Here is a 13,265-nt window from a genome sequence, read left to right as displayed (position 1 = left end):
AATTAGAAAGAATAAATCAAGTATAACATAATTGTTTTCTTAAGTAGTAAACAGATTATGTACAATCGAAATATAGGTCACACTTGAGTGTAAGAGCAAATGGTAGCAAGAAAAAATGCTTCATATGTTATTTGCTTACCACATTTTGACTTAAATCTTTACCTTCATACCGATTACTGATCAAATAAATGTAGAAAAAAATATTCTGTTCTGGCTGAGTATAAATCAATTAATTGTACTTTTTAAAAGTATTGGATTACATTTTTTTTTTTTTACAATGTTTGGTTAAAACGCTTAAAATTGTTCTTCCACTGCTGCTGAAAGTACACAAAGATGCAATATGGCAAATCGACACCAACTATTACTATTTAAAAAAAGGTGGATTAAATAGCAGCAATTTTACACTTTAATCAGCAGGGGGAGCAAACAGCATATAAAACTCAAACCCTCCACTGTTTTGATTCAAACTGGCCTTGTGCTGTAAACTGTGACTCATGTGTGCCATTGTTGCCACCACAGAACTTCACCAGTACCACGTGAACACATAAGCAAACAAACCCAAACTGTTCGAATTCTCCCTTCTTTCTCTCACTGATGTACAGAATATTCCTGCGTCAGCACAAATGCACGTGTGTAGAAAATGGGATTTTCAAGGAAAATTAACAAGCAAGAGAGAAGTGGGAGGGTGGAAAAAAAAAAAAGGTCTCGTGTGTGACCTACTCTGAAACTCGGCCAAAGTTTGACAGTATCGTATTTCAGGGGAGAAACATTGCTCTAAAGGGACACTGCAGTAAAACTCTGAATGAACACTCAAATAAAGATGCTTTGTTGCTTTCTGAGAAATTGCATGACTGGCAGCGAATGGTCTTACATCTGCAGGCAGTGGGAGAGGCACTCTGTAATCTGGCTCTGATCTCACTCTCTGGAAAAAGAAATCACAGCACACCACACACACACACACACACACATGCATACAATGGAAACACACTTTAATAAAAGTTTAAGCCAGGGCAATTCAACAATTCAGGGTCACGTGCTGCAGAATAATGGAAAAAACAGTCACTCAATACCTCTGCTTTCACTCCTCCCTCTTGAGCCTGAAAAGACATGAAAGAAAGGATGTGGGGAAAAAAACATTAATAGAGACACATCTTGACGACACACTGCAAAAACAGATTTTTAAGAGGCCTAATTTCGAGGGAAATTGGGCTTATTTTTTGGCCTGACGAGGAAAATACATCTTGGGCAAGCAAGTTTTGCACTAGAAAGTTAAACTTATATAGGAAAATTACAAATCCAGCTTTGTGGAAATAAGATATTACAGCTTGCTTTAAGCTTTAATTACAAACAACAAGCAAAAACAATGGTTTGCATAAACCCTCAGCCTTAACTTTCTTGTATTTATATATTAACTTTATTATAATTGGGTTTGGGTTTAGGTTAAGGTAAGCTTTACTTAATGTCATCGTTACGGTTTGCGTAAGGGTCTAAGGGTCTAAACTCACTTTCACTGAGGGCCACATCAGCATAATGGTTACCCTCAAAGGGCCAGATGTAACTGTCATACGGAATAAATGTAACCAAATATAATCGTTAAAGTAAAATAAAAGTAACTACTCCGTAAAATATTGCTAAATAACTTTCTGTATTTATTACTTATTAAATTTCACTCGTCACATGATGCATATACAATGATACACTGCGATCTAGTGGCGGTGCCGTCACTTTGCGGGTAACGCAATCGACATGCATTGTGGGAAATGTAGTTTACGGTCGACGCACGCCTCAAAGCAGCATAGACCTATTTTAACACAGATTTATAAGACCAATTAATCACTAGCGGGGCCACATAAAATGACGTGGCGGGCCACATCTGGCCCCCGGGCCTTGAGTTTGACACACCTGGTCTAGGGAATGCATTATGTAATTTCAATTTCTGTGCAAACGTGTGTGTTTGTGCAAATATCAGTAATTCTAACATATACAATTTTAAATTGAGCCCATTCTAATAAAGTAAGACTAATTTTAAGTAAACATTTCTTACATGACAGAATGTATTTGCTTTACTTCCTTAAATTTTGACCAGTTTTGTCCAGATTTACAAGCTAAATTATTCCAGGCAAAGTGTGCTTTGACTCATTGCCAGATTTGTTTTCTTCAAACAAGAAAATGTATATCAATTTATGAACATTTAGCTGTTTTTTTGCAGTGTATAAAGCTTAAAAAAAAAAAAAGAGAACCCTCCTCACTTACAGTAGTTTCCATAATCTTTGCGTGCAAATTCAGGAGAGGAATTAGCACTAGAACTTCCTAGAGGAGAAAAAAAGCACAATAGTTAAGCAGAAATAAAAACAGTGACTTTGTTTTGCGGATGCTTCTGTTTCACCCGCTGATGCCAACTGTGTGTCTCAAACAGGATCTCACCGTCATAACCCGCCGAGCGGCTGGATATGATCTTCCTCTCCCGGAAACCTGGCGACAGGCCTCCTGATGAGCCAGCAGTTTGCACCCTCCTGCCACCGCCAGACGAGCTGGACCTGACCTTTGACACCGAGCTCACGAGATAACCGCCGCTGCTTCCTCCTCCTCCTCCTCCTCCTCCTCCTCCTCCTGTCCCTCCTGCTCCTCCTCCACTTCCGTACCCTTCCCCATCCAAGTAACCGCTCACCAGTCCATCGCCTCCCCCCGAGGAGTCTCCTGCGAGGTAAACTCCTGAGGAGGAGCTGTAGCTGCTGGTGTTTACTCCTACAGAGGCTGAAAGGATGACACAAGTAAACAAGTTAATTTAGAATTTCCTGCAATTGACTTGACGAGCACAAACAACAAGATGACAGTCACCAGCAATCCTCTCTAACTAACTAGACTCCTGTCATGTATAACCACAAATATATTTAAAACCAAAAGTACATGCACTTAAAGTCATTTTTAAGTGTGGGTTTATGAGGTTTCAACTCGTCAGTGTCTTACAAACAAGCTGCATGTGCTCAAAACTCACTGTAAACATCATTATCTCACTGTTCGACACAATTTTGTGACCGGAAATGGAAGTTTCATGAACCGCTTCTTCGCCTGCACCAAAGTCCATTGAGAAAATCAGTTCTTTTATTTGCCAAAATCGTGTCACTAAAATCTGTTTATATGTTAGCAGCATTGTACAGTTGCAGTGGCTGCAGTGGTGGAGCCACTTTTAAATACTTTGAATAGCGTTTCCTGTCTCTTTAGGGCCATAAAAAGGTTCAAAAGAGGAAATTTAAAGGTCATTTGTATTGTTTTTCTTAAGTGGGGCATTTAAGAAACCATTTAAAACACACAATAGCATTGTTATTAATCACGCATTGATGTATTATTGGCATTTATAATGAGGTTATTGTTAAAGGTGCCATATGTAAGAATGTGGCCAAAAACAGTTACTACATTCAAATTCAAAATAACGAGGTCTTTTAGGTTTCGTGTTCTGACGTAACTGGCAACCTGTGGTTGCTCGGCAGCTGAGACTCTACTGACCGCAATGATTGGTAGACGGCGGTAGGTGGCGCCACATGCCAAAACATGATTTCAAAACATAAACATGATTTGCAGTCTGCAAAATATTTTTTTTAATGCAAATATTTTGGCTGCACTGTTGTTGTTGGTGAGTTCAGTTTGTTATATGAACATTATTCCTGAGTCTCTGTGACATATTAGGAGGATTTTATGGCCAGTTGCGTTAGATTTATTACATAATGCACCTTTAAATTTAAATAAAAAGATAATTTTCTCGCACAGTCCTTTAACTAATGCTGTAAAGTGATGAGAAGTGCACACCGCAAGCATCCAGAGCTCAGCGTAACACCCAAAGATATTTTATTTAGAATGTCACACAGTCCAAACCACAGAATTATTCATCATGCTTTAATTTAAGAGCCAGGGAGAACCACCCGTTGCCAAACCCATGAAATATTTGGATATTTTTTTTTGCAAGTCAAATCTAAATTTGTAAAGTAACTCGCACCAATAACTGTCACATAAATATTGTAGACGACAACAAATCATCCTAAAATATTTGATTAAAGGAAAGTTAGAATACTTAGTGTGTGCTTTTGTCTTTTTTTAAAGGGAGCTAAAATTCGATTACACAACTTCCTAATTTTTTTTTTTTTTTTTTATATACACCCCTGGGTAGAAAATGTGCTCTTACATGAGGAGAAATAGGTTCCACTGCTGTTCTGGGTTAAGACATTCTTCTCCAGGCCCAGCCCTCCAGCACCGCTGGACATATTCCTGTGATTTGATCCGCTGGTTCCCTCTAGCAACCAGAAGATACACGGCAAAACAAGGACAAGCCGTTAGTCATCGGGTACTTCCTACAGAAACGCACGGCTATAATTATTGCATGCTGCTGCTTTTTTTTTTTTTTTTTTTTTGTTTACTGACAGTAATTAAAGTGAGCGGAGCATGGTGGAGGGACAGAGACAGACAGAGATACTCACTTGGAGGCAGGGAAGTCAGTCTAGTCGTGGTGGTTATAGATTCTGTCACAACTGAAGAAGAAGAAGAGAGGAATGATCAGTGTGCAACACATGGGGCAGTTTGTTTTATTCCTGTATGTCATTCAAACATGTTAATCCCAGTCTGGCAGCTGCCGACTGAAGTGCTGAGTGACTGGCATGGTGATGGTTTCTACACGTGCTGATCTCTGAAGGATAGTGTTAATAACTATTAATATACCAGGTGTAACGCATTAATGCGAATTCCACAAACTGCGTGGTCGCTGTAACCCTTTAATTAGATTATATGGACTTATCTTAATGGATTAAATTGATAGTTATGGTTGTCTGAAGTGTGTTTGTATGAGGTAGTGACACAGAGTGAGATCACTTATTAATGATGAACGTTTTTAAGTGCTTTATCTCACCCGTAGGCGTATATATTTATGACTGGAGAGTGAACGTTTCTTAACCACTCACACTTTTCCAAACCAAAGTCCAAAGAGAAAATCTGTGTTTTTAGCTTAAAATAAATAGATAAATCTGAACTCACCTTAAATCACTGATTTCCTCTATGAGCTTTGGTGCAGGGGAGTAAGTGTTTTATAATATGACACAAACTTCAATTTCCACTTGATGGTTGTCTAATGATGAAATTATTCATCATAAAAATAGTGTCCACTAGGGGTGGGGGAAAAAAATCGATTCACATAGGAATCACGATTCTAATCATCCACGATTCTGAGTCAATTCATAAACTTCAAAAATAGATTTAAAAAAATAATAATTAAAAAAATAAGTTTCTATTTTGAAAAACCACACAAAACACCAGTTTGTGTTATTTGTGTACAGTTTATTTTTGTAACTTCTGGGAGAAAAAGGCAGCTAGTCTAAGCTTTAATTTTTTTGTACAGTAAGTAAGTTTTTATTTGTTTGAATGAATAAATGTCAACTTTCATCTTAAGTTTGCCTTTGTGTGATCACATTATCACATTATCTTATACAAACGGTATTGTTTTGATGCCACAATTTGCCTTAACACACTATGCTTTGTATCAATTTTATGAATCGAGAATCGTTTGAATCGAATCGGTTGAATCGAGAATCGATTTTGAATCGAATCGTGACCCTAAGAATCGGAATCGAATCGAATCGTAGAGCCACCCGAGGATTCACATCCCTAGTGTCCACTGAAGTTTGTGCTGTACTGTAAATCGCTCACTCCCCACACCAAAGTCCATCGAGAAAATTAACACTTTTTACGTCTCACAGGAGTTGTTGCTGCTTCAAACAGTCAATACAAATGAATGACTTTGTGACTTCAGTGTTTAAACTCGTTAGTTTGAATCAGCTTTTGTGCAGAAGCGTAAACAGATTAAAGCGTTGACTTCAGATGATGTAGATTTTATTAGAAATAGCTAAATAAATCTGTTCTTCCTTTGTGCCCCAAGGCGGGCAGCCATGTTTTCACTGAGATGCACCCTCCCTGTCTCATGAGGGCTCTTTGGCACATGGGCGTGCACGACTCAGTCAGAGCAGAACTGTCTTGCCGGAGCTTTAAAGAGCTTTCATACAGATGTGGAGGCCGTCGTTAAAGTTCACTCGCAGTTTGCAGCCAACAACTGATTGATTTTTCCGCTTAAAGGTACAATAAATACGCCTCTCACTTGTTCACCACACCTGATAGTTGCCGCGTGTTCTGCTGATTACTGACTGAAGGGTGTGACAGGAGAACCAGCCTGTAGAGGAGCTGCAGAAAATCTACTTTTATTCGTGTTTTTGGTTTTCCAGTATACGCAATATCTTTATTTAGACTTACTTTACTACACTCTTAGAAATAAGGGTTCCAAAAGTGTCCTTCTATACAAGGGCTGAGGTTCTACCTGGAACCATTTGCTTCTGAAAAACCCTTTCCCGTAGAAAGGGTTTTCCAAGGGTTCTTGGTAACACTAATGGCTCCAGTAAGAACCATTTTGATCCAGTGATTTTTGGTGGAACCCTCCAAAAGGCTTAGGTTCTACCTGGAGTCAAAAAGGGTTCTCCTATGAGGACAAGCCGAAGAACCTTATATGGTTCTACTTTGCACTTTTGTTTCTAAGAGTGTAAAGGCCTCACGTTCCTGTGAACGCTGATGGAGGAAGTGAGGTTTTTCCTGATGCTAAACTTATTTCTATAAATCAGCTATAAAAGTTTTTGCATCTCCTCAATAATTAATTTAGTTTATTGATGGTGTGCAGACACATTCTGCCCTTTATCATTTGTTAATCCTGGCCAGCACTCGGTGTTTATTTAATTCTTGTTTAATGTTTACCTTTGTGCTCTCTCTATGGTGATAAAATGCATCTACATCTAGTGGAAATACACGTCATACATTTACAACCTTGACTTATGGAAGGATCGCCTCGAATGCTCTGGAAAAGGTTCAGTATGCGGAACCTTAGAGATGAATGTGATAATCCTTATCCGTGTGCTCTATGTTTTGTTTAAAATCTTTAATTTCTTTGGGTTTATTTGCAGCATAGGCAGTTGTCGCCAGTGCTGGAGTAGTAATCGTTTGCCGTTGGGAGGCTCCCTTAATGTGGTTTACTGTCATGTGCCAGATTATTTTTTTGCAAAAATGCTATAAACAGAGTCTAGAGGAAGTGTAGAAGTTTCATTCTCTCTCTCTCAGATCACTTGATTTACAATAAGATTTAATCCGAAAACTATCCCTTTAATGGAGGAAAAACATCACCAATCCTCTCACAAATGGAATCAAAGTAATTAAGAGGATTTGTGTTCTCCAGCTGCAGCCTTTTTACTTTTCCTGGATTCGGTTATAGATAATGTAAATTCCATTTCAGTGTCATTCTGCCTCCTTACTCCTGTCCTCCTCCTCCTCCTCCTCCTCCTCCTCCTCTTTCCTTTTACGGACTTCTGTCTGACTCGGGGCCAAGGTTAAACACTAACAGTGATCAGTTTGTTTTGTGCTGTTGCTGCAGGAGTTTATAAAAGAAACGAGGAGAAGCCAATCGATGCATTAAAAAAAAAAAAAAAAAAAAAAAATCTTCTGTATAAACCATGAGGTTGAACAGGAGGCGACAGAAAACGGCTGATGATATGTTTCCCTTGGTTACCGTCGAACACATAATCTGGTGTTCCTTGACCTCTCCATCCCTCGTCGGGGGCCCGAGACGAGCTGTCCTTTTATGACTAACTCTGACAACTGGAGGACATCCCAGAGGATGACGAACTCCCCGAGAAGTGGTAACTGACACCAGAGAGAGGACGTGCTGCGTTGTTAGTTAGTGAGAGTCAGCGCAGATGGGAAAGACAGACAGAAGCGTCACACCAAGGGGAAAGGATGCAGTCAGTGGAATCTAAAAGTGTGTCTTTAAAGGGAAGGATAAGGATTTTTGAAGTGTGAGTGTATGAGGACCACTTTTCGTGGAAACATAGCTTCCTCCACGGGCACAAGGACAAAAAATGATTGTAGCCACACAATAAAAGGTTCACCTTATCAAATATGTCAGCTTCAGTGGCTTATTTACACTTTATCTTGATATTAAACGGTGTTTTCCAGCAGTTTGTAAACTGCTAATTCAGCCGCACAAAAGTCCATATAGAAAATCAACCGTTTTTAGCTCGCAGGGACACATTGGTTGATGTCTACTGCTGCCCCCTGTGGTGAGTTTGTGTCACTAACATTAATCCAAATTGATTATTTCAAACACCAAAATTGCAAATTCATTGATTTGAACTCAAAAATGGAGGCAGCAGTGGGTCAACAACTGCTGTGCGTCCAGGGCCGGCCCAAGGCATAAGCTAACTAAGCCGCTACTTAGGGCCCCTTGACCACTAGAGGGCCCCCAAGAGCAATTAACTAAAAAAAAAGAAGTTTAAGTTAACGTTATATTTTATATATATACCATTTTTATTACCTTGTTCCGGGTGCCTCTGTTGATTTACATTATTATTGAAGTATTTGTTTGTTTATTTTATTTAATGCTTCATTTATTACATATAAAAATCAAATCTTTGTATTACAGGAGTGTATTTTGAATAGAATAAGTAGAATACGTTTAGTATAGTAGGTGTGTGAGTGATCAATAATCATTATTATTAGCAGTAACAGAGGGCCCCAAAATCAAATTTTGCCTAGGGCCCCATGGAGGCTTGGGCCAGCCCTGTGTGCGTCGTTTATGTAAAATCGATGATTTGGTGTGGCAGAGTAAGGGCGTTCGCAAAGCCAGAAAACGGCGTTTCATGGCGAGAAACTTATTGTTAAGACATCGCAGTCCTTTTAATTATTAAGTAGCTAAAATCCTTGCGTTGCCAATGGCAGCCATGTTTACTGTGAGAGTGAAACCTCGGTGACTCAGGGCGATGTCAGCACCCTCATACGAACCACTCTTCAAATAGACCCTGAACTCTCCCTTTAGACACAACAGCCTGCTTTTAATATGACATGACATGACATGAGCAAATCTCAGGTGAAATGACACAATGTTTTTTGTTTGTTTTGCTTTTTTCATCTCCGTTGTCTCACCGCGTTCTCCTGACAAGTCTGCAGAGAAGTCCATCTGTCTGGTTAACTCGTCCATCCCATCTTATCTGCTGAGATGATAAAAGGACATCCGTATACCGTACAGCGTCAACTGCTGGTAAAAAAAAGGTCTGTATGTTTCTTTGACTGCATGTGGTATTAACTTTAGCACTTTAGCAAACATTCAATGGGGGAGAAAAAAGGGGGCAGGAAAAATTCCACAGCGATGCCAAGAATCAACCGAGGCCGTTTCTGTCTGATGTTTACTGCAATGATTTGATTATTTATAACACTGAAGACAGACAAAAAAAACAAATCTCATGACATTAAAAACCACAGTCTAATACAGTGATTCCCAAAGCGTGGAAGGTCTATAGAGGTTGGGAGGTTCCTGTTATTTGGTCATATTATTAGGGACAGTTAACATATCATTTAGAGCAGGGGTTCTCAAAGTTTTGATACCTGAGTGCCAATTTAGGAACCCAACGTTGGACTGAGGGCGCCAAAGGAAAAAAAATCCCATAAATCCCATTTGTAATAATTTTAATGACCAGATTGCAGTTCTACAGTTAACACTTATTGGTCTGTATCCAGTAATGTCCAATAAACATTTAATAAGCCTAGCAGCTCCTGGATTAACTGTATTTCATTGCAGGCCGCCAGAAATGTTTCTGCGGGCCGCCATTGGCCCCCAAGCCGCACTTTGAGAACCAATGATTTAGAGAGTGTGCTTTGTTTTGAAAAAGTTTAACGTTGCTATTGGTAACAACTTACAACTAAATGCTGAGTATTGCAAACAAAGATCATAGGACTAGTAGTTGAATTAACTTCCTTTTTTCAAGGCGATCCATTTCCAAGATTCCTGTTTTTGAAAAGTAAACTTAACGTATCACACTTTACAGTTTAATATATTCAGATGTGATTTAAAAATCACATGGTTTTTCTGCCTGTTTATGAACTTAATAAGGTTCTTTTTGGACGTTTAAATGGCATCTGTTCTAGTACAGTAATTAAATCAATTTACAGGCCTTTTTTGTCCACCATTTTACTAAAGGTTTAAATGTCCATAACACCTTTGACAGGTGGCTGGTGGGGTTGGGTAAAAATCTTAGTACTTTTAATGCGACTGACTGGGGATTATATCGGCGGTTCCGAGTTATGTTAAACCAGTCGGTGCCAAGTTTCAGTCCTTGAAGGGATCGAGTATCATCACAGAGACTCGTGATCTGCTCCGTGCTTAAACTGTGAGCTACAGCAGAGTGCTTTGGTTCCAAGAGAACACAAAACAAGTTGTAAATCACAGTAAATCACAGACAAAACTCAAAGGAAGCGATAAAGATCCAAATGTAAATGGTTGCAACAAACACTTCTGACTGGTTTATCTTTTCGGAACAACTCAAAATGAGTTCTTACAAAACCCCGATACACACATTATCACTATTTAGTGGGAAACACTGGTTTCCTTTTGAAGTCACAATAAGACTCTTGTTAACCCTTTATGGTCCTACTCAACCATTTTGGTCGACCACACTTTAAGTCACTACATCAAAAATGCATCAAGCTGAACTAACACTTAATGTCACTTGTTCTGAATGTTGTAAACCAGGTTTATTATGAACAGACGTCTCAACCGTTTGGTAGAGGCCTATATCTGTAGTATGGCAAGGCTATTCAACTAAAATTTCCGGAGACCCAGCTTTTCAGAAGGCTGTCCAGCCAGTGGGCCGGTCAACCCCTGTACTACTATTTCATGTTGCATGTGCAGTAAACGGATACAAATAGATACACAATGTTGTAAATTATTTAGCACTTATTTATTGAAATGGCTGCTAGTTTTGTACTAAAAAGGTAAATAACAAAACCACCAACACTCAGGTACAATACAATTTGCGTATAGTGCAAAAAGGTTACAGTTACAGTAACACCTACATTTGGGTAGAACAGTCACAATTGGCTCTTACAATAATATTGTAGAGGTAACAATATAAACAACATTAAGGTGCAATGGCCACAAGGCTATTTTGCAGAAATATAAGTATAAGTACCAATAATATTCAGGTACAATTGCTACAGTTGGCTCGTAGTGCAAAATATTCTGGTACATACATAGGCTGCGTACAATTACAGCTGTACTAGTATTTGCCAAAAAGGGACGTAAAAGTATCACAAAGTGTCGCAAAGTGCCAGAAATATAGGCAAAGCTACGGTTTTATTGGCTTTTTAATAATACATTCATTATTTATGGGTTAATGGGCCGCGGGCCGGTCCAAATTGCTTGAAGGGCCTGATCTGGCCCCCGGGCCTTACGTTGAATAGCCTTGCTTTAGGGTCTCATTTAAAAAAAAAGAAAAAAAAGAATAATAAATAAATATTTATTGTCGTTATTGTTATCGTAAGTAAAAAAAAAAAGTAAAATGCATTTCTTGGTACGTACCTTAAAGGGTTAACACAGATTGGGGGAAAAAAACTATTCAGATGCTTTTGAATCTCATGTGAGTGTCAACACCACAACAAAGTCCCAGCGAGGTATAAAGTATCATCCACAGATTTCTATAGACTTTGATTTGAACTAACAAAGAGGACAAAAGAGAGTGAAGTGCAGCTCTGAAACTTCTTCCTCACTCTCTCTCTCTCTCACTTTCTCACCACACCCTGCAGCTTGAACATTAACTGCATGTGCTTCATATCACATATTTACTCCCAATTTGCCACTTTTATTAGGTCGGGGGTGTTGAAAGCACAACGTGTACCTCCTTATTTTAGTTTCCTTACATATTTCTCATCAAGTAAACCTGCCTGAGATGCCTACAACTCGTCCATGTCCTGGATGAGTGACAGTCATAAATCAGGAGCAAATCATCTGCTCCGTGCACAAAGCTCCTGTAACTGACCCCAACATCAAATATAGCCCAAAAGGCACCATGTCACTTAAAGGCCAGCTCCTCTAGTATATTTAGAAGGATGCAAATAGCGCACAGCCCAAGAAAAAAAAAAGTACCTGTAAATCTATCCAACAGTCTATAGATACCGCCGGAAGAAAAATGATCCCAAAACACCCAGCCCCCTGCTGGGTTTTAGTGACAGACGAGCCGTGAGGCTGTCTATAGTTGTGGCACTTATTTTATAGGCGACAGTAAAATTGGCTTTGCGCAATTCCATTCCAATAAAACAAAAAAAAACAAAAAAAGAAAAGAGCCGGACAGCCAGCGCCATCACCACAGTCCAAGAGAGCGCAGCAAAGTTAAAGCGCATGAGATGCAGAGCCAAGTGGAGAGAGAGAGTGAGAGTGAGAGAGAGAGAGAGAGAGGGAGAGAAAAACAACATAAACAACTTCATAAACAATTAAATAAACAAACAAAAGTGTCCCCCTCCAAGTGTATAATCCAGAGTGTGGTCCATACCTTCAGTCTGCTCCAACGGCAAACGCGCAAAGTGACTCCTCTCTGCGCACAGACTGCGTCCACTGGAGGAGGAGGAGGAATTACTGTGAGTAAAGAGACTTGACGCGCATTGCTGCTGCTGGAGGTGGAGGAGGTGGAGGAGGTGGGATGTTCTTAAAGTCCTCCGTCCGTCCTATTGTTACCTCCTAAAGTTTCCCAGGCAAGTCAAAACACAGAATCTGGACACAGTTGGGTCTGAGCCGCGCCCACAGCAGCAGCAGACTGCGCTCAAGTGTTTTATATTTAAGACAAAAAAAGAAAAGAAAAACTTCGCCTGAGGGAACTAATTATCTTGTAAGAGACAGAGATTCAACTGTGTCAACGTGAGATTATGAACTCCTCCTCCTCCTCCTCCTCCTCCTCCTCCTCCTCCTCCTCTTCCTCCTCCTCCTGCTGCTGCTGCTTCACCACTTTAAGAAGAAAAAAAAAACCTGGCACAGATCTGGAAGGAGGTGCAAAGGAGTGATTTTTTTGGGGGGGGAGGTGGGATTTTTTCCCTCTCTACCTTTTGTTCTTTCTTTTTTTGGATTGGAGCAGTGAAGAAGAAAAAAACCCCACTTGTGGCTCTGCTGAGCTGAGCATTTACTGTGCAGCAGTAAATCCGTCCGACTGTTGCAGCTGGAACACATCTGCTGCTCACACACTCACAGCCTTCAACACATGCTTTCACACTCACTGTAAACACACTATGTGACATTATTCCTCAGCTATAACATCGTAACCACATTTTCTGGACATTAAGGGACCAACGAGGTTGACTAATAGTTCATTTTGACCAGTTTTGAGGTTTAAAAATGGTGAAGTTGGCGTCCATTTTGTCAACACTTCTTTTAG

At 39.7% G+C, this 13,265-nt stretch overlaps 1 protein-coding gene across 6 annotated transcripts in view; it reads right to left on the bottom strand.

Moving 5' to 3' along the window:
* Positions 1 to 12,742, bottom strand: part of col17a1b (collagen, type XVII, alpha 1b) — a 29,743-nt gene extending 17,001 nt beyond the window's left edge. The window contains exons 1-9 of one of the 6 annotated variants that reach the window (XM_083897607.1): positions 12,393 to 12,742; positions 11,990 to 12,134; positions 8,995 to 9,062; positions 4,470 to 4,520; positions 4,178 to 4,285; positions 2,425 to 2,754; positions 2,254 to 2,310; positions 1,071 to 1,097; positions 872 to 922 (exon numbers count right to left, since the gene is read on the bottom strand). In XM_083897607.1, coding sequence (XP_083753733.1) covers positions 872 to 922; positions 1,071 to 1,097; positions 2,254 to 2,310; positions 2,425 to 2,754; positions 4,178 to 4,285; positions 4,470 to 4,520; positions 8,995 to 9,049 — 679 coding nt within the window. In that variant the 5' untranslated portion in view covers positions 9,050 to 9,062; positions 11,990 to 12,134; positions 12,393 to 12,742. Of the gene's footprint in view, positions 1 to 871; positions 923 to 1,070; positions 1,098 to 2,253; positions 2,311 to 2,424; positions 2,755 to 4,177; positions 4,286 to 4,469; positions 4,521 to 8,994; positions 9,107 to 11,989; positions 12,135 to 12,392 lie in introns of all 6 variants that reach the window. The other 5 variants (XM_083897604.1, XM_083897606.1, XM_083897605.1 and 2 more) reach the window with 5 other exon arrangements.
* Between the last annotated feature and the right edge of the window lie 523 nt (positions 12,743 to 13,265).

The sequence above is a fragment of the Microchirus variegatus genome (genome assembly GCF_963457635.1).
Source record: "Microchirus variegatus genome assembly, chromosome: 11".
NCBI classification, from domain to species: domain Eukaryota; kingdom Metazoa; phylum Chordata; class Actinopteri; order Pleuronectiformes; family Soleidae; genus Microchirus; species Microchirus variegatus.
The sequence above is the reverse complement of the archived record's forward strand: the minus strand, read 5'-3'. Positions and strand labels throughout refer to the sequence as shown.